Source organism: Arabidopsis thaliana (genome assembly GCF_000001735.4).
Source record: "Arabidopsis thaliana chromosome 1 sequence".
NCBI classification, from domain to species: Eukaryota; Viridiplantae; Streptophyta; class Magnoliopsida; order Brassicales; family Brassicaceae; genus Arabidopsis; species Arabidopsis thaliana.
In genome coordinates this window covers 174654-202030 of record NC_003070.9, presented here as the reverse complement: position 1 = coordinate 202030, position 27377 = coordinate 174654, and the positions used below count along the sequence as shown (strand labels likewise).

Below are 27377 nucleotides of genomic sequence, written 5' to 3'. Positions count from 1 at the left end.
AATATCAACCGAACCGAACCGAACTAATTCAACTTCATTTTTGCACAACCGAGAATAAACCGTAACTGAAATGTAATAATCTAGCTAACAAGAAAATCAAACCGGTAATATATTTTAAAATCTTTTAGTCGAATGTAACTGTATATTGAAAATCATATCAGCAGTTGATAATCTTCTGTTTGATTTGAAGTCTTTGATCTCTTTTCTCTGTGAATTTTCGATCTAACTGTCGATAATACGGATCTAGCAGCAGTTGATAAATGTTGGGATCTTGATAGCTTCAAAGATATTCATAATATATATAGATAAGTTGGTAAAACCTTTACTTATACAACTACTACTTTCAAAGCATCTCATACAAACGACTACGATTGCACAAAAACCTAATAATACATTCAATACCAAGAAGATGGAACACTTGAAGTAAAACCATCTGTACAAACATTTATAGTTTATCAGAATCCTCTGTAATTTTTTCCGGCAGCCTTTTTTGGCGATGTTGCCTGTAGGGTTGATGCACCCATCGACCTTAGGTTCTCTAGTAATGTGTCTCTCCCCGATAACAGAATCTTGAAGAAACAATCCACTTCTTTCGAAACAAGATCTATCCCATTCGATAATTCTGTGACCGAGTCCTTCAGTGGCTGCAGCGATATGGGATCTATTGATCCTTGTTGGATCGCAGGGTAGAGTTTCTTGACACCTGAAGCAACTGCCTCTAGCTCTTTCAGAACCGTTAACCCGTCTGACAAAAATATGTTCTTGATTTCTGCGTTCATGGTGTTCTGCACTTCCATGAATGATTGTGCCCATGGAAGCTCGTTTGAGACTGTAAGGTACATCAGATTCTGCGATGAACCTGAGAACGCTGCAGCAAAAACACCAGAGATGTATAAGGTCTTAACCTTTACACCATATAGAGCTCTCATCAAGACTTTCCCTTTGGCCGAGTTTTTCACCTTGGGGAGATTCAAGGTCTGAACAAGGCTGCTCAAGATTGCACGGCAATTTTCTATTCTCGGGTTCTTGGAGACAATGTGTTGCTTCCAACTGTCTAGTGATGACTGAGCTTTCGACAGATTCTGAGGAGAGTTGGCCTCCAAGTTATGCAGAGCAAACTGGAGTAAGAGATGACCTTGGTTGAGACGGGTAAGCTCAGAGCTAAAGGCATTGCAGAGATCAAGAAGCTTCACACTAATGTCAAGATAGACATCAACCCATTTATCCTCCCAATCTGATACAGGAAGCTCAAGATCGGTTATAAGGGTCTTGATACCATTATGTGTCTCGCAAAGAGATTCCATAGCTTGTTTCATCCATGAGACAGTCAGGATATCGCTCTTTTCCTTAGGGACAAGCTTACTAATAGAAGATGCTAAGTTGGTCTCAAAATTGTTCAGGAGTGGGAGAAGCTTTGAGGAGAGTACCGAGTTCTTCGAAGATAGATTTTTGAAGGGGTTTCCAAAAGGGAAGAAACCACGTGGAGGGTCTTGTGGACGAGCCATTCTGATAAGTTTCAACTGAAAAAAACAAGAAAGAAGAAGAAAGATAACACATCAATTGTCACAAACCATAATACAAAAACATTATAACTTTGATTATATTCTAGATCCATATTAGATATCCAATACAAAAGATCAAATGTTTGGATTTTTTTCTAAAGTATGGATCTTTTCTCAACAGATCTTAAAAACAAAGGTAATGAAACCTCTCATATAAAGAAAAACACAAACAACATCAGATCTGTTCTTCAATTCACAAATTTGAACTCATCATACAAAAGTCAACAACAATTCTCTAACTGTGGTAAGATCTATAAAGCTTTAAAATCAACAGATCCAAGACTCAAGCGTAAGAGGTAAGAGCTATCTCTAATTTTTTAAGTCAAAACCATTTTCTTCTGTATAAAAAGCCAAACCCAGATCTTAAAAGATCTGAAATCCGAATAACACATATCTAAATTCAGAAAGAAACGAGATCAAAGACCTCAATTCAAACACAAGATTATAATAACAACAACAACATGAAGCGTAGACAAACTATAAAGCCGAAAAAAATAAACAAAACTCACCTAAAGAGATAGATCGGTGGACAAAAACTAGACCAAAACTATGAAACTTGAATTCGCCTGAGAGAAGTTTCTGAGCAAAGAAGATAAGAAATAAGAGTCGGAAAAATATTAATCAAAAGAGCCGTCTGATAGAGATAAAATCTTAATAAATACTGCGACAAAGATCAATAGATCAAGGAAGGGTCAGTGTTCATACCGAAAATTAAAGACTAATATTTGTGGACAGAAATTTCCAGGAAAGACGAGAGAAGTTTGTAACGCGGTTGTTCTTATATGACTAACCACAAAAGTTGCCGTATTTCTGCAGATTAATAAACCACTAAAGAAAACTAATAAGTGGTATTTAGGTTTTGTCGTGGATTTGGTAGACGATAGTGACAGGTGGAGATTATGTTTCAGTTACGGAGCTGTGACGGAACAACTTAGATGACAGATCAATGCGTGTACGGTTACGATGTGTTTGTTCAACTCAGGCCTACTTGTACATCTGATGAAAAAGTCAATTATAGCCAGCGGATCCTACGGCTCCTAATTTTCAGATCTTTCGTATTTGTTAATGATTAACCATTTTAGTGGTATTTTTTTTTTTCGTATTTGTTAATGATTTTCTATAATGACTTTTCAAAGAGTAATTTAGCTAAGTGGCCATTGGAAAAATGTGATATTATCTTAAATGAATGAAAATATCTCTGATGGTCGATTAAACCGCATGTTGACATATTAACTAGCGTTTTATGATTTTATTTAGTGCAACAATTTATATGCTTTACAAACAATTTGTTTTTGTTAGTGATAGAAATTTTCCTTGGTATAATTTATTTTGTTAACTACATCAAAAAGATGCATGTATGTATACATATTGACGTTTGTGTACGCAATACAAACACACATATTTTACTCTTTCTCCTCGTACACAAAATGGTTTAATTTTTCTTTAAGATATAGCAATGTATCATAAAACGGAATGACTTGTACAAGTGTATATGTATTCATAATCTTACTTTCTACAGTTTTTATTTAGGCAAAATTGTTGTCCTTGAGTCTAAGTTTTCCTCCTACACGTGAATATAGATTCCGGTCGTCGGTTGAGACAAGTGTGCACTTATCTTGTGTTAACGAGACAAGCAAGTTACCCATGTTTGATTATAATTTTAATACTCGACTGGTTTATTAAATTCTTGCAACTTGGAAATTTTCAAGATGATAACCAACAACTAGGTCCATCCATAATCGAGATGATTTATGATAAAAAATTGTTTGGAAACACGATCACGTGAGCTAAAAAAGAATCATTGTGGTCCATTTCGTCCAAAGCGATAAGTTTGATCCATCGACCAATCACCTGCTTATGCTTCGACGTCGGTCCAAACATTACATATTACAATATCTAATAAGTGACATGTGAATGTGATCGTTGACAAAAGGTTACAAAGAAGAAGAATGTTAATTTCGTAAGGCCAAGACTCGAAGAGCCAAAGAATGAAAATATTATGTAAGTGAGACAATAATATACCGGAAAAAAAAATGAAATATAATGGTCGTGTGGAAATCACTTAACCCAAGTGACTCTCTTTTTTCATCTTTGCTTTTGCTGATGATGCCGTGAACCGCTCTCACCACTTTCACTACCGGCAGCAACCACAGCTGTCTCTTGTCTCTCGCGGCTTCCATGGTCCCTTGTTGTTCGGCGTTCCTGCAAAAATATTATCCCAGCTTTAGACATGTTTCAAACTCTTAAAGAAATGTAAAAACGTAAAGGCAAATTGTTTTGTATACATCGCGATAGAGTAGATCTTCGGCTTCAAGCATATGTATGATATGACCCATTTTAGGTCTCTTGTTCGCATCAGGATCCACACAACGCAAAGCTACAAGCAACACTCGTTTAAGAGCCTTTGAGGATGGTGGTTCGGGTATTTTCGGATCAACAACTTCTTCTGATCTTCGGTTTCCCACCATTGATTTAAGCCAATCCACTAGATTTGTCTACAGCCACGACACATAGTAAGACCATTTACAAAAACATAGAGAGGATTGAATATGCTTATCAAATACCTCTCCTTGAGGCCGACTATAATCAACCGGGTTTCTTCCAGTGATTATCTCCATGATTAGTATTCCGAAGCTATAGATATCACTCTTCTCGTTTAACATTCCGGTGCAAGCGTATTCTGGTGCTACATAACTAAACAAATCAACCCACAAAGTAAAAGTTATTTCCTAATATTCACATTCCTAAAGACTGCCTTGCAGATTGCAGGAGAGAGTTAATGAGTTTAATAGTTTACCCGAAAGTTCCCATCACACGAGTAGTCACATAACTGCTCTCAGACCCCAAGAGCTTAGCAAGTCCAAAATCCGAAACCTTAGCATTCCATTGGCGATCAAGTAAGATATTGCTTGATTTAATATCCCGATGAACAACTTTTGGCTCAAGACCCTCGTGTAGATACGCCAATCTACAGATATAACAAAGGTTTACACACAACAATAGCTTATAAACATAGAGGACAACTCAAAAGCTATTCCAGACTTACCCTTTGGCCATCCCCAGTATAATATTCATACGTATATCCCAAGTTAGCGGGCTGACATCGCCAACATCACCGTGAATCCATTGCTCCAAATTACCATTGTCGACAAAGTCATACACGAGCATCCTATAGTAACGAACCCAGCATTAGGTCACGACATCGCTTTTGTAACACCGGAAAAGAGATACGAGCAGCGGTATATATACCTGTATGCACCTTCCACGCAATACCCTAAAAGCCTAACAAGATTCTTGTGTCGTACTCGCCCAATGACTTCCACTTCTACTTTGAATTCCTTCTCTGCTTGACCCCTGGCAATCAAAGACACACCAACTAGAAATGTTACAGATCACATAGATCAAAATCCAGAAGCATAGTGCTATTATTAGTAAAGACGTTACCCATAAAAACCACATGAGACCAATGACATAATCTATACATACATAGAATTCAATAATAACAACAACCTTCAGGACCACAACTCACAGGCAATGCAGTTAAATAAGAGAAGGACTCTGATCACGATCACTCTTAACCATCTACATAAATATCCACAAGCATTTACTTAATGGATCTAAGCACATTACATGACGAGGTAGAGAAACAGAGACAAACTTCAATACCAAGCAATACAACAAATAAAATTCTTTGATTACGCAAATTGCAAAACCCCCAACTGGTAATTCCTAAAACCCCAATCTAGAAACGAGTAAAGGAATCAAATCGGAAATTTGAGAATACCTAAATCCCTTATCTAGAAGTTGAGTAAAGGATGAATATTTAGAATGAAACCAATACAAAATCAAAGAATACCTAAAACTCAAATTGAGAAACAGAGTAAAAGGACCAATCTTTAGAATCAAAATTGAAGATTTGGAAGTACCTATTGTTAAGCAAGTTCTTGACGGCGACTTTGGTTCCATCAGTTAAAATGCCACGATACACAATCCCGTAACCACCTTCTCCGATTACATTCTCTTCACAAAGCCCATTCGTGGCCGCTTCAAGCTCTCTCAGAGTATACCATCGGCCCCATCCAAGATGCGACACCTCCGGCCCACAATTCCCGCTACCGGAATACGACGCCGTTTCACTTGCACTCGCTGTTCCTCTACTCTCACCACTCGACACTCGATCTGAAAACACCACTCGATGCTCGATCTTCCCGATATCGACCTGGATCTCCGCCGGAACAGACTGATTCTGCGCCGGAACGATCTCTTTAATCTCCTTTGAAATCGGCGGTGTAGCGATGGCGGCGGAGGCGAAATCGGCTCTCGGCTTTCGATTTTTCCGGCGAGAAGTTAAGCAGAGGGAGAGAAGAAAGAGTGCGATGACAATTAGAGATCCAAGTAAGATTCCGATCACGACCCATAGCCGGAGACCAAAAATCGATGTCGGTTTCGAAAGCTCTGTATTAAGGAAAGCAGCGTCGTACACCGACATCGTACTTTAACTTTTAGCTTAGATTCCGTTACAGATTCTTCCGGTTTCTTCGCATTCTTCGCCGGAAACACACAAAACTTTCCGGCCAAAATCTGGGCTTTGTCACAGCATCGAGTGTTGAATCGAGGAAGAACAAAACAAATAAAAAGATTAAATTGATAAAATAAAAAAAACGATAACGAATTTAAAGAGAAAGGCTTTGGAGTGATCTGTGTTGATGTAATTGAATGAGCTGTCTTTTTGAGTTCCTGTCTGAGTGTAATTGCATGTGTGGTGACGGTGAGAGAAGGTTACCCGAAATGTCTATTTTACCCTTTTATGGAAAGTGGAAGATAGTAGAGTCTTTTATATAGTTTTGAGGAGTTTTTTGGTAATAAATCGATGTCGATAGCCGTTGGGGTGGTATGATAAGGTACGGTTCAGTGCAATTAACCAATCTGTGGATTACACATTGGTTAGTTTTTCGTTCTTGTTTTGACTATAATTGAACCTTGACGTTTGATTATTTAATTGCAAATTTTATATGGATATAAACATACTCATGGAATAATTATTGAGTTTACTTTATGAGAAACTAATCACTTTTGTTATGGGAACATGAGTGCACCAAAAAATCATTTGTTTGCTTCTGATACACATTATTATTGGTTTGTTCATAAAAAATATTTGTTATATATATAGGAAGAACATTTTTTTTTGTTTATGTCACATTAACACACAAATCGGATTTCTCATATCATATATGCAGTAAGTAGATAAAAAGACTGAAACTGCAAGTCAAGGTGATGAAGAGCCTGATTATCCTGAAAGTCAATGTTATGAGTAATGTTGTATTGTTACAGTTTTAATGGTGGATAAAAAAATTGTATCTTTGACACGATGGATTGTGTAGATCATTCGTTGAAACTTCGGAGGTCAAATGTATTACTATTTCATAATATTTGTGTCTTCAAAAAGTTTGGTTGGCTCTTAAAAGTAGAGCAATTAATGAGAGAATAATATTTAGTGTGGCCACGTATAATCTAGGTTTCCTCCTAAAAAGGGTTTAGGTGGGGCTAAAAGAGAAAACCCATTATTGCTCCAAACAAGTAAATTTTGTAGTATGCCAATAAGTCAATGATCAGCGGCGATGGTTGGTTTAGACTTTAGACTTTAGAGTCGTTTGGAAGTGCAAGCTTATGATATGTGGTATTTGGGCTTTTTTAAAAGTAGATTCTGAGCTAATAAATGTTGTCTTTTGCATTTGGATATTTCATTACCTGGGCTAGAATTTGTTTTTGTACAAACTCTAGCTTATAGAATCTTACTTAGTTTTCCCTAATCAGTTTTAGTTTGGTTCCTTGTTGGGCTTAAGACTTGTAATCTATATGCTAGAATCTTTTACATACTTGACTATTGAATACCATTACCGACCAAAAAAAGGAACCCAATCAGATTTGATTCCCACCGATAAATTGTAACAAGAAGGAAAAAGATATAACAAGAAACATGAGAAGTGTATACATTTTTAAAAATTCGTTTTTCAGGAGAGGTATATAGGTTATAGATTATCAATATATCATCATCATGTATAACAAGCAATTAGAGGCAGAGAAACATAGCCCATTAGGTAACGATCATGGGCTATATTAATCACGGCCCAAAACAAATTGTGTAAAAGTATACTATATTCAGAGATGATATAACAAATTGTGTATCACATATTAAATCTAATTTAATTATCACAACTTTTTTTTTGAAAAGTCAGCGATCAATTAAAATATCAAAACAACTATTTACTTAAATAAAATCTTGGAAAGTCGGACATAAAATTTCAATCATGTCATTTATCAACTTTCAATCATATTATTTTGTCAATTTGCTCTATAAAAACAAAAGTAAGTTGGACATAATATTTCATATATACACTATATGAATTTTATATAAAAAATTTGAACACTTAAAATAAATATAAAAGATCAAAAAGGATATTGATTATAGAAAAATAGTGGAAAATAAACACATGGAAAATATTTTTTAAGAAAATTGTGGATATCCTTCCCATATTTTAAAAAATTGACAGGCTGTAAACTTTAAAAAATGATAATGTTGGAGATAAAATAGAATATTGTATACCTTTTATTGACGAAATTTGTAAACCAATATATACTCCTAGAGTGGTAATTCATAATTTTGTTTCTTATAAATCACTATAGAAAAAAATATTTTCTTTCAATGCTCAAAACATATTTTGTAAAATTTAGTCTATAAATACAAATACCTATTATCTCTAATATAATCAACTCGCTTTTCTTTTTCTGTTCAAAACATCTCGAAAATGGCGAGAAAGAATCTTGGTCGTAGAAAAATAGAGTTGGTAAAAATGACCAACGAATCAAACCTTCAAGTTACGTTTTCAAAAAGAAGATCTGGTCTTTTCAAAAAAGGCAGTGAACTTTGCACCTTATGTGACGCGGAAATTGCGATAATCGTGTTTTCACCCTCGGGAAAAGCATACTCTTTTGGTCATCCAAATGTTAACAAGTTACTTGACCACTCTTTAGGGCGTGTTATAAGACACAACAACACAAACTTTGCTGAAAGCCGCACAAAGCTCCGTATTCAAATGCTCAATGAGTCTTTAACTGAGGTAAGTTTTAAGTTTTGGCATTATCTAATCTTTATTTCTTCTCTCTTTTATTTTTCAATTTAGATAAAAAATTATTATATAAGTGTTTCACAATTTGTTTTTGATTTGTAAAAGAAATGGTAAACCTCCTTTGCATATTTATTTCCTCAACAAAGTAAATTAAGAATGAAAATTTTGGTGGGTTCAATTTTTGTTTAAGTCATAGTCATGGATTCACGGATTTTCTTTACACATTCATTATTCATGAAATTAATTGTTTAAAATACAATTTTATCTTAGGTGATGGCTGAAAAAGAAAAAGAACAAGAGACCAAGCAGTCAATAGTCCAAAATGAAAGAGAGAACAAGGACGCTGAGAAGTGGTGGAGGAACTCTCCAACAGAACTCAACTTAGCTCAATCAACTTCCATGAAATGTGATCTTGAAGCTTTGAAGAAGGAAGTTGATGAAAAAGTCGCTCAACTTCATCATAGAAACCTAAACTTCTATGTTGGAAGTTCTAGCAATGTTGCTGCTCCAGCAGCTGTTAGTGGTGGTAATATCTCCACAAACCATGGTTTCTTTGATCAAAACGGAAACTCTACTTCTGCTCCAACACTGCCGTTTGGATTTAATGTTATGAATCGCACACCAGCTGGGTACAACAGTTACCAACTCCAAAACCAGGAGGTTAAACAAGTCCATCCTCAGTATTGGGCTCGTTACTATTAGTCTATCTCTCTCGTTGTGTGACTTTTTAAGTCTCCAATAGTTTGTTCTGCTTTTTGTTTTGTTTTTGTTTGTTGTTGTTGTTGTTGTCGGGCTTTTAATTAAGTCTCGAGTCAACTAGTTTCTTGTTTCTTTTCGTTATACTTTGTCTTGTAGCTTTATATCATTTTCTTGTGGAATATGAGTAAGCTATATGAAGTTTCATATTATGTCATTAGTCCATTCCGTATAAAAACCTAAGCAACAACTGAATATTACAAAAAAGCTAGTGACTTTCTACACAGGCTTTATCTGAAGTAATTTTCAAAACTAGTTATGTCATTAGTCCATTCCGTATAAAAACCTAAGCAACAACTGAATATTACAAAAAAGCTAGTGACTTTCTACACAGGCTTTATCTGTCTTCTAAGACGTTCTAAACTATTGAGACTTATATGTACAACCGGTTCATTCATTCATATCCCATGAGACTACCATTAGAGACTTCTCTCTATCGTTTAGTTCTAACTGGCGTTGTAAGATGATATCAACTTCCGCTGTAATAAACAGAGAAAATTTGTTTACTCTTCAATATTCTCAAGAGTCAAAATGTAACAAAGAGTCGACTAGCTCTTACTTGTTCATCAAACTCGGGACTCGTCAGGTTTACAGATAAATTTTTCATCAGTAAGAGAACCTGTTGAACAAAAAACCGTGTAAACGTTAGTTTTCAAATCAAGACATGTTCATGTGCAGAGTTATTGGTTTTCATACCGTCTCAAGATTTATTGGATCCATTTCCTTTAATCTCTTGACATGACCTGTTGTTTTAGGATCAAACACACTTCCTATAAAATTGTAAACTTCAGCGAAATTTGGCGCCACTGAATTGAAAAACCAACATCAAACAAACAAACTCATAATCAGTATATGAATATCACAAAGTCAGGAATCTCAAGCAAAATTGTTACCTCTATGTGGCTTTCCACAACTTTCTTGGTCATTTGTCTCTGTAACGATTCTAGTCCTCTGCTTATCTCTACTACTACTAGTGCTGCAACAGTTCTCTGAGACACCAAATTCCTCTACAATCACAAATTCATTACCCCACATTATTAACAACTCAAACAAGCAATATCTTCAGATTATTACATTAGTCCACACAGCAAACTTAAGCACATATTTTACCTTTGATAACAGAACTTGGTATACTAACATCGCAATGCACTAATCCATGCTTACGGGTGGTGCTAATCACCGGATGTGAATTAGTGTTGTATAAGTAGTCATGTTGAAATAATGCGTTTGAAGAAGAAAGAGTAACTGCATCAAAAACATAACCATGAGAAAATGAGATAAAGTAACAAAAGCGGAAGTAGAAAGATAAAAGGTTTAAGGTTGCCACATTTAGGAGCTTTTTGTGGATATGGGTGATTGGCTTTCCTCTTTGGTCGAGGAGGTGGGAGATGTTCTTTAGTCCCATTCTTCTGAACTTTGAGAAAGTACTTCTGTGCGTGGCTTCGTATCTACAAAACCAATATTCTAGTTACTATCCAACATACATAGAACTTATATCTCCAATTCCACCCCAAAGAACAGAGTTCATAAAATTACTTATATGTAACTTCAGACAAAAGTATGGAATGCATATGTTTGATTGATTACCTGTATCACTGTTTTTGATCCAACAAAGGCCTTTATTTTCTTCCAATCCCGGTCAAATCTGCAATCAAATAGACATGATCATATCAGAAGAAGAAGAACAAATCTCAAAGATTCTATATATCATTAATCAGATAAATGAAGGCAGAGAAGTGAAATCCGTGTCAACATACAGATGAAGGGCTTCAAGGAACTTGTCGTGTTCTTGCTCCGTCCAGTTCTCTCTAGATTTGGTGATAGTGTAAGGCTTTCTAACCTTCTTTGTTGGATCCTCAAAAAACGACATCGTCCTATTGCTCCGTATGGAAACCGGTATCGTTGTTGCCGTGTGGGGAAGAGTATTGAAACCCGGTAGACTCATTTTCATAGGCAAACAATGAGCTTGGCTAGGGTTTACAGTCACCATAAAACTCGACAACACACACAAAGTTCCCTTTTGGTTTGAAACAGAGTTTGTGACTTGAGAGACTTGTGTGAGAGTGGTGGTGGTATAAGCGGGAGAGGGAGACAAGGTTAGAAGTGTAATCTCATTCGAAAAATGGATTTAAGCCGAACACGTGTAAGGAGCCGGTTGCTCTGGTTCAGAGCGTGGGACTAACAACTACAAGCCATGTGGACATTCTCCTAACACTCATGCCACGTACAAATTTAAATCCACGGCACATAAATTGCCACGTGGAATACGATCGTAAGCCAGCAATCTTATTTACGAGATAGCTGCCTAGCTGGGGCCTGGTTCGACTAAAAATGAAGGTTACTTTCTTTTGTAGTTTAGCTCAAATTTTAGTTATGTACGATGATGTGTTTTATGTACGATGATCTCTAAAACACAAACGCAGCATATACAAATACAATACACACACCTATTTCAAACTACTAACCAAACACACAATGCTTTCGAGTTCATCACGACCAGACCCAGAAAACAACAACAAACGTCCCTCTAAGACAAGCTCATCGGATGTTTCTGCAAACCGAGAATAAATAAAAAGAAACAATGATTACAGATATAAGTTGGTTGATACCAACTACACAACACACGACACAGTCTCGAAACACAAAAATTGGGTGTCTCTGTTTTTCGTCTGTGAATCCTAAGGATGTTAAAGTAACAAAAGTAATTAAAAGAGAGAAACTCACAAATGGAGAGACTCTGTTTTTCTTTTTAATCGATCCAACGTGTGATACCATCGTCTCCTACCATTGCCAATATCTCCACACGAACGTCCAACACCGCCTGCAACATTCATTACACAAATTATTTCTGTTTTCCAAGAAGTAGGGTTTTTCAATTTCGGGCCATTTTCTGTAAGGACAGAGACTTACAGAGGAATTCCTGCAGTTAACAAGCCGACATTCGTCCAGAGAACCTTCTAGACTCCAACTCTCCCACACGTCAAAACTATGGCTAGCAAACACAAACTCCATTCTTCTATTGATCTGCACACACACACACCCATGACACAACCACTTTTAGATTCCATAAGAGCAACATTGAGTTACCAATGGAAGTAACACTCTCTAATGTAAGAGCTACCTGCAGTAACTTCCCACCAGCAGCAAATGATCTCAGACCAACAGTGTCCTGGAAAACAAGTTCATGCACCAAAACCAATTTATAATGGTCTATCTGGCATTGTAAGCAAGATAAATGAAAAGTAAGAGAGAGAAAAAGGTTTACCTTGTTTCTGTATGCGATAATGAATTGTGCAGCAGGATCTCGTTTGGATACATTGGACAAAGTATCGAGGAACCAGCCACCGTTTTTCGTTCTTTGCCTGGAAACGTGGAGGCCCGAGAGGTCTTTCGCATACAAGGCTACTACATATCCATCTTTCAGTAGCTCACTTGACTTTCCAATGAACTTCTTACTTGACATTACAAGCTGATTTGGGGAAGACTCTTGCATTACTTCAAGAGGTGTTTTCCTACTTCTGGAATCTTCAGGAGAAGCACATCTAGAACTGGAACTTAATACTTCTTCTGTGTCACTCATAGCAATATCATCTCTTCGTGAAGTACTTTCTTCATTTAACCCTGAGGAACCATCCGTTTTTTGCATGTATTTTTGCTGTGAATGTCTCTTTTTGGCTTTCTTACCGGATCTGCTACGTCTTCCTTCAGGTTTTACGGCAGTATTTTGAGAAACGTGTTGCTGACCAGGGCTCAGAGATTCTTTTAACTCACTAGCCTCTCTACGTACGATCTCAGTGCTGGTGAGAGTACTTTCTCCCTGTTGCCTACTGGTGGATTCCACTATTGCTAATTTCTCGTGTTTGCTAGGTGATTGTTCTTCTTCTTCACTTGCTTCACTTTCCTCAACTTCCTCATCAGAAACAGTGTTACTTGGAATTACACCATCTAAGAAAAATGAATGCAAGATAGAGATAGCCTTCTCCCTTATCTCCATCCATACTTCCTCACTGTAATCTGCACTGCGAGGTAGAATTAACACATTTGGCATTTCCTTCACCTGCAATGAAAACAAGATATAATGGATGCAGGATAAACAACAGAAGAAGATGATGAAACAAGAGAATAGGCAGGCGCAAATGTGAAGTTTAGTCACTGGAAAAGAAAGTCATACCCATGCTTCCATCCATTGTGGACCTTCAGCACCGTCAAGGGCGCAGCCAGCTATAGTGCCATCAATTAGAAGTTGTTTCACAGCACAATCATCCAACAGCTGGCAGCTTCCAGTATTTACAAGAAAAGCCCCTAATACATAAAATCAACCAGAATTGAAGGGAATGCGAGAAAGCAGAAGTTCATCTTCAATTCACATTCATGGAGAATCAAATTTCATTTGACAAGAAAACTCATACCAGGTTTTATATGCTGCAAACACTCTGCATTGAGTATCTGAACCGTGTCATTTGTTAATGCACAATGTAGCGAAATGACATCACTTGCTGCTAGAAGATCATTCAATGTATCCATTCTTCGAGCAGCACGTGGGAATCTCGAGGGCCTGATTCGTTCTTCATCTCCCTGAACAGACGCAAACGCAACTATTGACAACAAATATAACATCCAAGGGAGAGGAACTTGAAAGAGAGCCATCATAGTAAGCAGTTTAGGAATGTAGTAGCTAAGAACTCAGCACTTTTTTTGGTCCCTAAAGAGTCAGTTTACACTAAGATATTAAAAGCTTAGCGAGACATTGCCAACAAACATACCTCTGGGACATCGAAGTAGAGCACACTCATCTTGAAAGCCAAGCTTCTACTAGCTAAATACCGAGCCGATACAGATCTGCCAACGATACCCAAAACCATACCACGGCACCGTCTCATTCCCCGGCAAAGAGGCTGAAGCGATCCGAGCCAACCAGACGCCGATAGAGCGTGTCGCGAGAGTAAATGCGTCCGTCGAAGGAGTCCAAGGATGAGCGCCATGACGGTATCCGCGATTTCCTCGGCTCGTGAAGTATCTACATGGACAAGTCGGAGACCTAGGTCGGCGGCGAGAGTCGAATCGACAGCGCGATCAGCAGAGCCAAGGCAGAGAATGAGCTGGTGAGGACGGAGTCGGCGTTGAGCTGCTCGTGGAAGATACGCGAGGGAATGGAGGAGAACGGCGGTGGCGGACTCGATCTTACCATCGGCGATGCGGCTGAGCGGGACGTATTCGACACCAGCAACGCCGGCGAGGGAGTCTTGCTCGAGCGCACAATCCTCTATACAGTTGAGTGTAACGACGTGAGGCGACGCCGGTGACGGCTGGTCGCGATGTGGCATTGTCGCAGACGAACGGATCTTGCTCATCTCCTCCTTCTTCTCGCTACTCTCGAGGAGTGAAATTTTGATTTTGGGAACATAATGATTTAGGGTTCAATGTTGTAAACTCTTACAAAATTAAGGGGCTAAATTTCATTTATAATAATTTTCAGGGCCCAAAATACAATTTAAACAAATTGACAATAATTTTTTAGTCCAATGCTCATGCTCCCCCGATAAGACGTCATCGGTTTGACATTTATGATAAACGACGCCGTCTTCCACTTGGCTTGTTGTAATAATTTAATTTACTAATTGCAAACAGATACTGAATACAGGTGAAACATGTACATTCCCTATTCCACATTATTTCCTGACCAGAAACCGAAAGACAAACTCCAGCGTTTGACAACAACAACAATAACACGAAATCTCTTTCTACACAAGAGCAACGACATAGACAGACTTGAGAAAAGAAAGAACAAAAGAACATGACTGGAGCAAGATGGGAACTCTCTTTTGTGCTACTAAAGTATATGAACAGAGCCGAATATATATATATATTCAAAAGGACACAAACAGGTGAAAACCAAAAGCTCTATACATCTATCTACCAAAATTCTATCTCTTTTATAACCCACTACGTTACCGACATTCTTAGTAGATCTCGAAATGTCTAAGTGGGTTTTTAGTTTATGGTAGGTGATGATCAGAGAAACCTCCTACGAAGGTTACTAGTTGTTGCTTGATACGAACGCATGAGTAATCCAACTCCAATGCCTACACCAAGACACATCCCAAGGCCTATCCCAACTCCGACTCTGACTCCTGCATTGAACCATGAGAGCTGACCATCCTCATCAACGTACATTCCTTCAGGGTAATATCTCTGTGCCATTTTCATATCTGAGTCATCGTATTCATCAACTTCTGATTCCATCATCTGCATAAACGAAACGACAAACAAGATAAAGCACCAAAAAAAGTGCAAAGAGAGTCTATTGACCTATATCCATATCTCAATTTCTGATCAGTCAACAATTCTACAATTTTCAAATTCAGCTGTAGAGTCAAAGAAAACATTCAAGCAGGAGCTAAATTCACCAGAAACTTGCGAGTGATCTTAATAACTAAATATCTGCTACAGCATTCATAACTCACAAAACTAGACGAAAGAAGCAACCTTTTCAAATCTCAATCCCAAGTTATTAAGAATCGTAACTTAAGGGCTTGGACAATCACCAAACAGAGAATTGTGAAATCAGAATCATACCTGTACTTTGCTTTGACGGGCCAATTCATCACCAATGGTACCAATGTCTTGCTCTTTGCCAACTTCCTCATCCTCAGGGATAGCGTCGAGTGTCACGTGCCTAGCCACCTTCCTCCTCGGACTCGCCTGAATCGTCTTGGTCAATATCACCGGGACACCACCACAACAACCAGCTATATAAACCTCGACGGACGGAGACGAGACTCCAAACTTTGGCTGGAAAAACACAGAGGCAGAAGGACCTGACACGTGTCCGTTTCCCATAGCAATGTAACAATCCATGCCCCATCCAGTCTTGGGATCACTCACAGTTCCATTGTTCCAAGCACCTTCGATTCTATCTAGGTTCCCACACAAGACCATATCCTCGTTATCATAAACCTCGAAATCAACGCATCCGGTAACGCGAACGGTCTCAGTGCTCACGTAAGTCACCTCCGACGATTCCCGGTCGACTCTGTCACGGCGGAGTTTAAGCGACGCCGTCTGCGACGAAGGAACGCGAACGCCGTTAACCTCAAGAGAAGCACCGGTTTCGCGACGAGGGTGACGGAGGGTGAGGAAGTCAGGGACGTTCTCAACGACGCAAGGAGCGATACGGACGTAGAACAAACGAACCTCCAGCCACGCCGATTGCGACAACGAAATTGATGATGCCGGAGACGGCGGCGATACGGTGGAGGTATTCATGTGGTACGATTTGGTTGTACCCAGAGGATCCAGATGATGAAGGTGATCTTTCGAAATCATCGAGAACGATTAGATTCAAGAAAACCTAAATTCGCAAATCTGGATTTGATGAGAAAATTGAAGGATTTGAGGAACAAGCAGAGAATGAATGAGAGGAGGAATCGAACAGGAACTTTTTTGTTTGTTTGTTTGTTTGTTGTGTTTAGGTTTTTGAGGGTTTCAGATATTTTCGAAGGTAAAAAAAGGTCAAAAAATTATAATTTGATTGAAGACGAGGTAATTACGGAGGGGTCAAAGAAGAAGAAACCGACAGGATAAAATACCCTCCTCACCTGTGAGATTCGCACGTGTGACAGTTTTTTTTGGCTTTTTCCACACAAACAAAAAAGGTTTAATAACTGGGCCATCAATTCCACACAGTCCGTTAAATGGGCTTAAATCATATGGACTCAGCTCAATTGCTACAAATCATGTTAGACCACTTTTTTTTTTCGTCAACTACATATGGTTCTTTGCAAAAAAGTTATGGATATATATAGTTTTGTATAATTGTAAAAAGCAGACCACATTTAGATCTTAGTAAATAATGATTCAGAAAGCAACATCATTTTACTCATTCGGGTCATTGACCGTACGGAAATTATTAATTTTAATCATAGCTATTACATTCTTTAGTAGATGTTCTTTTTCTCAATGGTTTAAGAGAAAATTTATCAGCTGTTGAACTTTTATCCTTGGAGGATTCCTCACCGTTCGATTTTAGATCTTGTCGGAGAAATTGGACTAACTTTGGATATATATTTATAGGCCGGCTATAATGTTTTCTTCTTCATCCTCTTTTTGTTAACACCGAAAAGATTGGGGCTTGTCATTTCACTTTCTAATTACTTAATTAGGTAGGCGAATATAATCATAAAGTAACATTCATATATAAGATTAATCTGACATCAATATTTAATTAACGTTTAGCTGAAATAAAGATTTTGCAATTCATGTGTATGTCCGCAACTCAAGATCCGTGTCGGAGGTTTACTTAGTTGATTTTATGTCACTTAATTGCACCACGTAGCATGATATTGATCGTATTTTAGATCCTCCAATTGTAAGATTGGTTTTACTTTTTTAATACATTTCGTAATTTTTAGTTAACATTTAATTCATAATCATATTTTACGCTGACGATGGACTTTTTTACTATTTAGAGGTTAATTAACTGATAACACGCTTTATTTTGCCTTAGATTATATAGTGTGCAATTATGATAGTGAACTAATTAAAATAGTTAAGATAACTATATTGTCCCCAATTGTACGTGTTTCCACATATAAAAACACTGTCTGATATATTCTTAAGTAGCATTGTAGCAACATCATCACTTTAATTTTAAGATAAGATTAAAAAAATATTTTAGATAATAAACTGAAAGTTAACAAAAATAGACTTTAATTGTCAAAAACAAGCAACTCCATTAGTAGCAGCTTCAAATGTTTTTATAGAGCATTTTCAATTTTGGTCAAACTATAAAGCAAAAGTTTTTATAGAATTCTCTTTTTTTTTTTTTTTTTTTGTCAAAGTTTACCAGAAAATAATAAATGAGTACTTAGGTCAAATTGTGTTTACTCTTTGATTCATCGCCAAATTACTACATGCAATGCAAGTCCTCTGAAGGCTTAGAATCGACGGTCCAGATCAGAAGATGAGGATGGTACGATCAACGTAAGGGTAAGAATTGACTATTAAGCCGCCTTTTTTTATAATAACAAAATACATAGAATTTGTACATCAGAGTAATAGGTCCCACATCCCACTCTAAGTGGCCCAGATTTACACAAATCTCATCACGTCTCGTTTCCTCTACTCGCAGTTTGCTGCGTGTTCTCACGCGCTAGCCAAAAACACAATCCACTTGTATATATATTTCGTGGACGTCAAATATTAAAGAGAAATAATAATTAATCTACGTGGGCAAACACGTGGAATATGCAGCTGTTTCCCACTACTAATGTATGTTTTTTTTTTTTTTGTGTGTGGCTTGGAGAATATTATTTGTCTTTATTTAGAGAATCAAATTCGTGTAGGATTGGCAAACCGATGGTGGGAGCGAGGACTCAATTATTAGACAACGTACTTCGTATACATATAACTTGAGAAAATAAATCAATCATAGAATGGAAGTTTATATATAAAAATGCAATAAGAAATATTGACAATTTGAGTGTTTCAATATTTTCTTAATGATTGTATACATTATTTATTTCCTACAGTATGTTTTTACCAACAAAAAACAACCAACATTTATATTATAACTAAAGATATTTATTTCGTATTAATCGATGGATTGGTGATCAAAAGCAAAAATCATTTACAAAACTATTAAAAATTTGAGTTTTATTTTTGATAAATTCTTTAATAGATTTTTTCTACAGCATGTTTTTATTCGGCTGAAGCCAAACATAATATTATCATGTGCCAAGTAAAATAAATGATATATATATATATATATAGAGCCAATTAGATGCATAGACTGATAAACATAACAGTTAAAATATAAAGTATTATGATTTGAATGATTCGAATTAAGTTTAGATAAGCATACCTAATTAAGGTGTTGTAATAAGTCTCTGGACACCATTGTATGAAAATGACAAAATTCGTTGATACTCCCGAGTGGTGTAGTATAATACAACAAACTCATACTACTATATTCTGGTCCCTTAAAATACAAAAACGAAAAACGTATTTTATCAAAAAGTAGGAATTCGATTTAGATAATAAAAGAAGAGATGACGTGGATAAGGTGAGAAAGAAATTTCAAAGGGTCAGAAAAAAGGAAACAAACACAAACCAAAGGACCGAAAGTAATGACGCTGAGCCACAACACCACGCGCCTTATCTCACGCGCATACAAGCAAAGACGAAAACAAAGAGATCTCTTCTCGTCGCTCTCTCTCTCTCTCTTTCGTACCATTCATTCATTCATTCATTCATTATTGAGAGACTACTGATCTCTCTCTCTCTGCATGCATCTTTCTCTCTATTAATCTCTCCAGTATTTGTCAGGATTTGGGTATTTTTTTAATAACGATCAGTGTCCAATCTCTCTTATCGTCTTCATAAGTTTCCTATTATTTCATTCTTCTTCTTCTTTATTCTCATTTCTCTCTCTCTCTCTTTTTACTCACAGACAAATCTTTTTCACATCTCTTTGCAAATTCTTGAGAATTCATTCAAGTTACATAAAAAGCTGAGAGCAATGAAGGTCGATCTCTCTCTCTCTCTCTCTTTCTTTACACGTATGCAAGATTTGATTCCTCGGATTAGAGAATTTCTATAAGAAAAAATAGATTTTGATTCTTGAATCCGAAAGTAAAAAGCCTTTTTCTGTGTTTATTCGTTATTAATGAACCTCTCTGAATTTATTCCTTTTTGCATTACTTCATGTGCGAGTGTTTATTACATGTGATTTGCTTCTTTTGGAGTTTTTTCTTCTTAAAGAATCTCACTTTTTAACTTATTCTGATCCTAATTGCAACGAAACTCTTCTTTTTATTTTTAATGATTTTTTTGTGTGTGGCTGAAATACCGTTTTAAGGTTACCAGTGAATTATTAACAAAATCAAATCAAGAATCATAAATTGAATGATGAGTATGCCTCTGCTTTTGCAAAACTCTGTTTCTCTACTATATATGTTCACACAAATACACATGCACGTCACTCTGTGTGTGGTATGTACACATATCATTAACTTTTTGGTATCTTCTTTAAAATCTGCAAATCTCTGTTTTTCTTGCTCCTCTTCCGGATAGAAAAAAACTCAAAAATCAAAGATTATGTCATCTTGGTGTTCACATCTCTTGATGATTCTAACTTGTTGATCTTTTGTAATAATTTTGCAGAAAATTGTGTTAAAGCTGGATTTGCATGACGATAGGGCAAAACAAAAGGCCCTTAAAACGGTTTCTACTCTCCCAGGTAATCATTTTTCCATGCTCCTGTTATATACAATGTTGGTCATCAGAAACAAGTCGCAGATCTCTTGCTTAGTTCTCACTTCTAAACCTCACCTCTATATAAATGGTTTCCGGTCCGATTTAGTCTCCGATTTGGTAGGTAGGTGTAAACAGAGGGAAAAAAATGTGAAAAATTTCTTTAATGTTGATGAACAATCACGAGCTGTTCTGACAGAAGTGTCTCTCTTTTTCAATAGTGACAGTACGGTAAAAAATATTGCTCCAAATATTTCAATTATTGTTTATTTGTGAAATTCATTGTTTTATTTCTTAGAATAAAATCAAATCTAGGCCACTATTGCTTCTTTGAAATACGTGCCCATCAGTTGATAAATCATATGGTGTCAACAAAATCAACAAGCAAATAAGTCAAAGATTGTTTTTTTTGTTTGATTCAAACAAAGCGTTTTACTTTCCTTATTGGTGAATTACAAGTTGCATCTTAATTTTTTTTAGGAATCGATTCCATTGCAATGGACATGAAGGAGAAGAAATTGACGGTTATTGGAACCGTGGATCCGGTAAATGTAGTAAGTAAGCTAAGAAAGTATTGGCCGATGACGGATATCGTACTAGTGGGACCTGCGAAAGAGCCGGAAAAGGAGAAGAAGGAGGAGCCGAAGAAGGAAGGTGGTGGCGAGCCGCCAAAGAAAGAAGGAGAAGCTCCAAAAGAAGAAGGGAAAAAGGAAGGAGAAGCACCGAAGAAGGAAGAAGAGAAGAAAGAAGGTGGCGATAAGAAGGAAGGAGAGAAGAAAGATCAACCACAAGCGCAGCCGCAACCAGTTGTGCCGCCACCTGATCATGTGTTGGAACTTGTAAAGGCGTATAAAGCATATAATCCTCACCTAACAACGTATTACTACGCCCAAAGCATCGAAGAAAACCCTAATGCTTGCGTTATATGTTGAAATATTTATAATGTGATATATTTTGGGGAAAAGATGGACCGATCTATATATAGTCATGAGGATGAAGAATAAGAAACAAAGGATATATCTTAGACTTCGGATGGGATCGGATATGTTTTTGTCTCCTCGATAATGCGGGGAAGTTTTATTTCCTTAAATCGATTTCGATGATATGTTTTGTGTATATATCGTCGATAGTACTAGAATTTTATTTTTTCACTTTGAAGGTAACTTTCTGTAAATAATGGTGTTATATATATGCGTTGGTCGTGTAACTTTTTAAAGCTTGATACTTCTTCGGAAGCCAATGGAATGGCGAAATTGCAAAATAGTTTTGCGAACAATAGTTCTGCAATGTTTTTATTCGATTTTGCTATTTCATAACCTGGTCATCTTCTTCTTAAGGTTATGTATATTTCATAACTATGTTATTGTCAAAGTTTTTTCATAATCTGGTCAATATATATATTTTTAAATGTATGTGGGTGCTAGCTTAGGTGAATAAATGTTGTTGGGCGGCTTATTAACATTTCAGCTGTAAACTTGATAATTTATCTTTACTTCTGTTTTGCGCGAAGCGAAAGGGCATGGCCTTCATGATCATCTGATGAGTCACTTTTAGAAATTTTGTAAGAGGAGAAGGTAAAGCGTTTTTAATTGTTCTAATTTTTATTTAGTTTCTTCACAAATGTACCTGTATTTCAGGGGATAATAGCATAAAGTGAAGTTCTAAATTTATTCTAAACAAAAAAAATAAAAAATCTAGAAACCACTTAAGAATAAAAATGCCCGTATCTCGGCCACATACAAACTTCTTTCTTTTTCGACACCAAAAGATTATTGAAAATATATCTTTTTTTTTGTTAAAAGATATATTACTAAAAATAGTCTTCACGTAACCAAGTGCATTGTAAATGTCATAGATCAAGTTGTGGCTCAAACCAAATGCAAATGTCAAAAACATTTTGGTAGGTAGCCACCTAAAAGGAGCATGTGAAAACTTAATTTGGTATTTCATCATTTTCAATTTATGCCGTATTGAATTATTTAGAGTCAAAACAAAATCCAAGACAGAAAAAAGTTCCCTTGAATATTAAAAAGAGGATTCACTATATATATATAAAAAAAAACTTGCCCATGTCATTTTTTCTACCAAACAAAATAAATATATAACTTGATCATGTTTCGTAACCTACTGTTGATGATCATGAATTGGTTGTGACTTGTGACTGATGATGACGACGATAATGTCGATGATTATAATTAGACAGAGATATCTATATATTATCCAGATACATATTATTCTGTGTGAAAAGGATCAAACCGTTGTTTCCAAGTATCAAATTTGATTTTTGTCTTATATATATATATTTTTGTTCGTGTGTGTAGTATCAATATCAGCTAAGAGGCGGCCCAAAGCACGCCTTACCATCAGCACTTAATTACCTAACAAAGTCGTAGTAGCATATAATATATGTAACAAATTTATCAATCTGAGATCTGTAAATTTTATCAAATAATAGCTAATGGTTTACCAAAAGAGGACCAAAAATAAATACTATAACATTCAAGCTGACGGTTTATCATTAACAAAGAAAAAGGGGAAAGAAAGCTGACGATTATTGAATAATTGATGGAGACGTCATCATGTTTGATAGCTGATTATTCTAAGCAAATTTGTCACTTTGTAACAAAATAATAAGTTGAATTTAATCATATTTGGTGCAGCTGAAATGCTGATGAATCTTTCATCACCCACAATATGATAGGCTAAGGCAAATTCCAAGATATAAAACTTAACATGCATTTATTGATTATATCTCTGTATAATCGGATGTTCAATTTAGTACATATAATGATTATTTTAGAAAAAGGATAGGCATGTTGGCATGCTCGTGTGACGTATTGGGCGAACAAGAAAATGCGGTTCTAGAAAAAATCGAATAAATTAGGTTAACAAATCCTCCATTACTCACAAAACATTATCAACCTCCCCAACTAATAAACTCTGGTGATCCTTATCAAAAGACAATGTTTCATTTATTACACACAAAAACATATAAGAAAAGCATATATGCTACACACCAGCACCACTAGGACAATCCATCGATTAAAATCCTAAGCGGAAAAAAGAAACAGAATCAAACACATAAAATCTTAAAAGTTACCATTTGACCCCAGGAAAAAAGCTGGCCGTCAAAAACAACCCTAATGTCGAAATTGAATTATTCCAATCTTACAATGAAAGAAAAAACATTTACTTAATCACTTACTAATTTAAGATTAATTAACACGGAGTGAAACGCGGACGAGTTAATCCAATCTCTCAGACGTTATGCCTTAAGATTTTCATGCTCGGAGAAGAGGTGAGTGTGGTGACATTATCCCTGGAGACGAGAGACCATCCTCGTAAAGTCGTCGGAAACTTAGTCGAAGATTGGTCTGCGTCCATTTCAGCTTTTTAGCACTCTTGTTCTGGATTACCTGATCATTTTCAGATGCTTTCTCGACGATCTTGTTCTTGTTCTTAGACACGAAATCTTGGATCCGTCCAAGCGCCACATGGAGAGTATCATCGTCCATGTTGGCAAAGCAAATCCTAAACCATCCAGGTTCCGTGCAACGGAAGGAAGAGCCAGGAGACACATTGAGCTTAACTCTATCGATGATTATATGCCAAAGCTCGATCTCAGATTCAAACGAGTTACGATCTCTCAGTAGATGTCTCAAATCCATCCACGCAAATAAACCAGCGTTGCTTGTCAAACAAGCAATATCTGCTTTCTTGATCCCCGTGGTAAAAACTTTATGCCTTATCCCCAACCTTCTCGAGCTTTCCATTAGAAAATTATCCACAAACTGATCATCGGACAACATCGAAGCAAGCATGAGTTGTGTCTGAGACGAAACAAGTCCGAAACTTGACATTTTTCTTGCGCAAGACACGACCGAGTCATTGAAAGAATAGACTATCCCGACTCTAAAACCAGGAAGTCCCATATCTTTAGAAAGACTATAGACAATGTGAATCAAGTCAACGTTGACTTCGGAGATGTCCACATCATTGACCACCTCAGCAACGCTCACGAAATCTCCTCCGGCGAAGACTGTGGCGGCGTAGATCTCGTCGACGACTAGGTGAATGTTCTTCCTCGTGACAAACCGGACCAAGTTCGTGAGTGTGTCCTTATCCAACATTGTACCGAGTGGATTTGATGGGTTGGTCAAAATCAGACCTTTGACTTTTTTATTGGACTCTTGGGCTTTTTTATAAGCCCATTCCGCGGCGTCAACGGTTAATTTGAAATTGTCGGAGCTTGAACAAGGAACCGGGATTATCTCGACACCTGTCCGCCACCTCAAGTCTCTATCAAATCTGCGGAAAGGATTAAATCATTAATTATCACACGTATGAGAGCTTGTCGTTCAATTAAAACCGCTATTGAATGGATATATCGTACACGTGTGATAAAGTTTGGCAAAAGAGTCAAAACTTGATACTAATAACTCATTTCGATTTAGAATTTGTTAACCCCAAAAAAGTATGTGAAAGTAACATTAATGAAATCTGTCCTAACCATTATCCATTATCATATACTAGTACTATTTTCTCTTAAAAATGTGATTAATGTTTTTAACAATGCTTACGCGGCATAGTACGGGGAGGGAATGAGGAAAACGTCGCCGGGATCCGCAAGGCAGAACATGATTGTTTCATTGGCTCCGGTGGCTCCTCCGCTCATAACCACCCTCTCCGGATCAAAAGTCACTCTTCCACCTCTAGCTTTTCCCATGAAATGTGCAATTGCCTTCAATTCCAAAATTTATATTAGGGATAAGTTTATAAAATAAGTTACTAATTAAATGCAACACGAATCTTTAACAAAAAAAAAAAAAAAAAAAAAAAAAAAAAAAAAAAAACCACGACTGAATTTGTTTTTCTTATGCAGATCATATCAACTGATTGTTTAGAGGTGTTATTAACTTTCCATGTAAAAATTGTTTTTCTAATATGTCCGTAGCTGATTACAAGATATCTGAATAATGAATGATTTATAGTACCTGTCTAAACTTCTTAAGACCATGGTAGTCTTGGAAATTAGCGATGTCGCTAAACTGATGAATACCTTCAAGGGTGCAAATAGAAGCTTCTGGGTTCTCTTTGACCCAATCTTTGATCAAATCTAAGCAAAGCTGTAAGAAGTTTAGAAAAATGTGTTATTAAGTATTTAACTTGACTTGAAAAGAAGAAAAAAAGGTATTAGCTTGATGTGTATACGTGTTCATATATAATAGCTAATAGATGGAAGTTCATGCACAACGACAACAACATATAACATGATTTATTGGATTATATATAATCTGTACCTGATTCTCTGCAAGACCCATTTGGATGATCCCATGGGGGTTACGGGAAAGATGAAAAGGATCTTTGTCGTAAGCTTTCCATCCATCAAAGTACTCTGAGTTCTCTCCGTGTTGATTGTTAGTCGCTATCTTCGACAAAACTGCACCTTTATTTTTTCCCGGAAGACCCATTTGCTGTGTCAATTCTCACTTCTTTGTAGCTGTTTTTTTTTTTTTTTGGGGGTATCGATATTGATCTTATGACAAGTTTTTGTGGTGTGTACTAATTAACGTATGAGTTATTTGCTTTTATATAGGAGTTGAAACAGAAACCTTGAGGAGACCAAATAAAGTTGATGTGGGGTCCAAAATAAAAGGAGTTAGGATTTGATGAAACAAGTGAAAAGTAACAAGCGAACCAAGGAAAAAATCTCCATCCAAAACAATATTTCAAAACGTACTTTTGTTACGATTGAATTACCATTTGGGAAGGGAATTTCTAATTAAAAAAAAAAAAAAAAAATTAAGATGGTTGTGTTTTGCTAGCATCAATCTCCCTTGTATTAAACATATCGTATCCGAATTTGGTAGATTAAGATGAATAAATTGGTCTTACTCCAATAGTTTCGCATTGATTTCCGTTTCAGTATTAAAATCCATTGGGATTTATTGGTGGAAACGGGAAAATCATGTGTATTTTATTTGAACCCAAGGCTATTTCTAAGCAACTTCTTATGAAAAATGTTGACCTTAAACTACTTAGTCATGCAAAAAAAAAAAGAAGGTTGGGGATGTGGAGAATATTATTTGATTGAATTCAAATAAAAAGGAAGAAAGTTATGAGATAAAATGTATCAGATTATTCAAAAGAATAGACCAATTTGCAACATTGTAATTTGGTTTAATAAAACATTTGGTATGTTGTAGTCTGCACATGTATAAACGTACGTCCTCCACATAATTCCAAAATTTGACTGGCGTTAAGAAATATCTAATCTAGTCATTGATAAACTACTACTGAATATTCATTTGAGTGTTGAGGAATTTGATTTCAAAATTTCCGTCTTACGAAAAATAAATTTTTTGTTTGTATAACCACAACAATTGTTAGTAGATCATATATGAATTGTAATGAAAAATTATATTAGTGACTAGTGAGAGTTAGTTATTTATATCTTGATTTTTTTTTGTAGTTGGTGGGTTTGGACTCTTTGGTCAAGTCAATCACATGCTCTACGTGATTTTACTTGCAGTTCACGCCGGAAACTCTCACGCGTCGACCACGTGACTAGACCTAGTTCATAATTTTTATCGTCTGAATGTCAAAAACTCAAATCCTCCTTTTTATAACCGTTTTCTTTGAAAACAAGGTATTTTCTTAATCTTGTTTCATGTCTTAA

The 27377-nt window shown here is 36.4% G+C and overlaps 8 protein-coding genes across 18 annotated transcripts; 2 read left to right on the top strand and 6 right to left on the bottom strand.

Moving 5' to 3' along the window:
- Positions 1 to 255: 255 nt before the first annotated feature.
- BPS1 (BPS1-like protein (DUF793)) lies at positions 256 to 2504 on the bottom strand. Of its 2 annotated transcripts, NM_100037.4 has the most exons (3): positions 2268 to 2504; positions 2072 to 2141; positions 256 to 1520 (listed from the first exon to the last, which is right to left on the bottom strand). In NM_100037.4, exon 3 carries the CDS (start codon positions 1503 to 1505, stop codon positions 456 to 458), a length of 1050 nt encoding a protein of 349 aa, NP_563630.1. In that variant the 5' UTR covers positions 1506 to 1520; positions 2072 to 2141; positions 2268 to 2504; the 3' UTR covers positions 256 to 455. The 2 variants fall into 2 exon arrangements, with proteins under 2 accessions (NP_563630.1, NP_001030929.1); NM_001035852.3 differs by having other exon boundaries at positions 2072 to 2401.
- A 739-nt stretch (positions 2505 to 3243) lies between these two features.
- AT1G01540 (Protein kinase superfamily protein) lies at positions 3244 to 6386 on the bottom strand. Of its 2 annotated transcripts, NM_100036.5 has the most exons (7): positions 5489 to 6386; positions 4812 to 4916; positions 4609 to 4731; positions 4360 to 4530; positions 4127 to 4256; positions 3848 to 4057; positions 3244 to 3764 (listed from the first exon to the last, which is right to left on the bottom strand). In NM_100036.5, the coding sequence occupies exons 1-7, from the start codon at positions 6049 to 6051 to the stop codon at positions 3648 to 3650; spliced, it is 1419 nt and encodes a 472-aa protein (NP_171661.1). In that variant the 5' UTR covers positions 6052 to 6386; the 3' UTR covers positions 3244 to 3647. The 2 variants fall into 2 exon arrangements, with proteins under 2 accessions (NP_171661.1, NP_849573.1); NM_179242.1 differs by having other exon boundaries at positions 3396 to 3764; positions 3848 to 4256; positions 5489 to 6219.
- A 1974-nt stretch (positions 6387 to 8360) lies between these two features.
- Positions 8361 to 9397, top strand: AGL28 (AGAMOUS-like 28). The gene is made up of 2 exons (NM_100035.3): positions 8361 to 8680; positions 8960 to 9397. Exons 1-2 carry the CDS (start codon positions 8369 to 8371, stop codon positions 9389 to 9391), a joined length of 744 nt encoding a protein of 247 aa, NP_171660.1. The 5' UTR covers positions 8361 to 8368; the 3' UTR covers positions 9392 to 9397.
- A 197-nt stretch (positions 9398 to 9594) lies between these two features.
- ASG4 (Homeodomain-like superfamily protein) lies at positions 9595 to 11623 on the bottom strand. 5 transcript variants are annotated; one of them, NM_100034.2, is made up of 8 exons: positions 11203 to 11623; positions 11033 to 11090; positions 10773 to 10893; positions 10556 to 10690; positions 10339 to 10452; positions 10142 to 10251; positions 10005 to 10064; positions 9595 to 9924 (listed from the first exon to the last, which is right to left on the bottom strand). In NM_100034.2, exons 1-8 carry the CDS (start codon positions 11433 to 11435, stop codon positions 9892 to 9894), a joined length of 864 nt encoding a protein of 287 aa, NP_171659.1. In that variant the 5' UTR covers positions 11436 to 11623; the 3' UTR covers positions 9595 to 9891. The 5 variants fall into 5 exon arrangements, with proteins under 5 accessions (NP_171659.1, NP_001320249.1, NP_001320252.1 ...); NM_001331279.1 differs by having other exon boundaries at positions 10005 to 10251; NM_001331278.1 differs by having other exon boundaries at positions 9595 to 10064.
- On the bottom strand, positions 11559 to 14886 carry AN (NAD(P)-binding Rossmann-fold superfamily protein). The gene is made up of 7 exons (NM_100033.3): positions 14209 to 14886; positions 13855 to 14020; positions 13617 to 13747; positions 12711 to 13502; positions 12567 to 12614; positions 12356 to 12469; positions 11559 to 12266 (listed from the first exon to the last, which is right to left on the bottom strand). The coding sequence occupies exons 1-7, from the start codon at positions 14794 to 14796 to the stop codon at positions 12195 to 12197; spliced, it is 1911 nt and encodes a 636-aa protein (NP_563629.1). The 5' UTR covers positions 14797 to 14886; the 3' UTR covers positions 11559 to 12194.
- A 9-nt stretch (positions 14887 to 14895) lies between these two features.
- Positions 14896 to 16998, bottom strand: AT1G01500 (Erythronate-4-phosphate dehydrogenase family protein). The gene is made up of 2 exons (NM_100032.4): positions 16022 to 16998; positions 14896 to 15691 (listed from the first exon to the last, which is right to left on the bottom strand). Exons 1-2 carry the CDS (start codon positions 16769 to 16771, stop codon positions 15458 to 15460), a joined length of 984 nt encoding a protein of 327 aa, NP_563628.1. The 5' UTR covers positions 16772 to 16998; the 3' UTR covers positions 14896 to 15457.
- Positions 16999 to 19281: 2283 nt separating this feature from the next.
- Positions 19282 to 22014, top strand: AT1G01490 (Heavy metal transport/detoxification superfamily protein). Of its 4 annotated transcripts, none has more exons than NM_001035851.2 (4): positions 19282 to 19778; positions 19896 to 19970; positions 20609 to 20684; positions 21179 to 21975. In NM_001035851.2, exons 2-4 carry the CDS (start codon positions 19965 to 19967, stop codon positions 21628 to 21630), a joined length of 534 nt encoding a protein of 177 aa, NP_001030928.1. In that variant the 5' UTR covers positions 19282 to 19778; positions 19896 to 19964; the 3' UTR covers positions 21631 to 21975. The 4 variants fall into 4 exon arrangements, with proteins under 4 accessions (NP_001030928.1, NP_171656.1, NP_001321838.1 ...); NM_001331276.1 differs by having other exon boundaries at positions 19534 to 19778; positions 19896 to 20437; positions 21179 to 22013; NM_100031.5 differs by having other exon boundaries at positions 19282 to 19970.
- Positions 22015 to 23624: 1610 nt separating this feature from the next.
- ACS2 (1-amino-cyclopropane-1-carboxylate synthase 2) lies at positions 23625 to 26325 on the bottom strand. 2 transcript variants are annotated; one of them, NM_100030.4, is made up of 4 exons: positions 25999 to 26325; positions 25693 to 25824; positions 25279 to 25439; positions 23625 to 25006 (listed from the first exon to the last, which is right to left on the bottom strand). In NM_100030.4, exons 1-4 carry the CDS (start codon positions 26167 to 26169, stop codon positions 23980 to 23982), a joined length of 1491 nt encoding a protein of 496 aa, NP_171655.1. In that variant the 5' UTR covers positions 26170 to 26325; the 3' UTR covers positions 23625 to 23979. The 2 variants fall into 2 exon arrangements, with proteins under 2 accessions (NP_171655.1, NP_849572.1); NM_179241.1 differs by lacking the exon at positions 25999 to 26325 and having other exon boundaries at positions 23631 to 25006; positions 25693 to 25890.
- Positions 26326 to 27377: the final 1052 nt, after the last annotated feature.

Coding starts and splice junctions, on each gene's coding strand:
- BPS1 (NM_100037.4), bottom strand. CDS start 1,505: ATGGCTCGTCCACAAGACCCTCCACGTGGTTTCTTCCCTTTTGGAAAC.
- AT1G01540 (NM_100036.5), bottom strand. CDS start 6,051: ATGTCGGTGTACGACGCTGCTTTCCTTAATACAGAGCTTTCGAAACCG. Junction 4,531..4,608: donor ATACTGGGGATGGCCAAAGG/GTAAGTCTGGAA, acceptor TTATATCTGTAG/ATTGGCGTATCTACACGAGG. Junction 4,058..4,126: donor ATAGTCGGCCTCAAGGAGAG/GTATTTGATAAG, acceptor TCGTGGCTGTAG/ACAAATCTAGTGGATTGGCT.
- AGL28 (NM_100035.3), top strand. CDS start 8,369: ATGGCGAGAAAGAATCTTGGTCGTAGAAAAATAGAGTTGGTAAAAATG. Junction 8,681..8,959: donor TCAATGAGTCTTTAACTGAG/GTAAGTTTTAAG, acceptor ATTTTATCTTAG/GTGATGGCTGAAAAAGAAAA.
- ASG4 (NM_001331278.1), bottom strand. CDS start 11,435: ATGGTGACTGTAAACCCTAGCCAAGCTCATTGTTTGCCTATGAAAATG. Junction 10,691..10,772: donor TCCACAAAAAGCTCCTAAAT/GTGGCAACCTTA, acceptor TTTTTGATGCAG/TTACTCTTTCTTCTTCAAAC. Junction 10,453..10,555: donor ACCAAGTTCTGTTATCAAAG/GTAAAATATGTG, acceptor TTGTGATTGTAG/AGGAATTTGGTGTCTCAGAG.
- AN (NM_100033.3), bottom strand. CDS start 14,796: ATGAGCAAGATCCGTTCGTCTGCGACAATGCCACATCGCGACCAGCCG. Junction 14,021..14,208: donor TCTACTTCGATGTCCCAGAG/GTATGTTTGTTG, acceptor GCGTCTGTTCAG/GGAGATGAAGAACGAATCAG. Junction 13,503..13,616: donor CACAATGGATGGAAGCATGG/GTATGACTTTCT, acceptor TTTTCATTGCAG/GTGAAGGAAATGCCAAATGT.
- AT1G01500 (NM_100032.4), bottom strand. CDS start 16,771: ATGATTTCGAAAGATCACCTTCATCATCTGGATCCTCTGGGTACAACC. Junction 15,692..16,021: donor CCCGTCAAAGCAAAGTACAG/GTATGATTCTGA, acceptor TCGTTTATGCAG/ATGATGGAATCAGAAGTTGA.
- AT1G01490 (NM_001331276.1), top strand. CDS start 20,351: ATGATGAGTATGCCTCTGCTTTTGCAAAACTCTGTTTCTCTACTATAT. Junction 20,438..20,608: donor TGCACGTCACTCTGTGTGTG/GTATGTACACAT, acceptor ATAATTTTGCAG/AAAATTGTGTTAAAGCTGGA. Junction 20,685..21,178: donor AACGGTTTCTACTCTCCCAG/GTAATCATTTTT, acceptor AATTTTTTTTAG/GAATCGATTCCATTGCAATG.
- ACS2 (NM_100030.4), bottom strand. CDS start 26,169: ATGGGTCTTCCGGGAAAAAATAAAGGTGCAGTTTTGTCGAAGATAGCG. Junction 25,825..25,998: donor TGGGTCTTGCAGAGAATCAG/GTACAGATTATA, acceptor AACTTCTTACAG/CTTTGCTTAGATTTGATCAA. Junction 25,007..25,278: donor CCCTCCCCGTACTATGCCGC/GTAAGCATTGTT, acceptor TCCTTTCCGCAG/ATTTGATAGAGACTTGAGGT.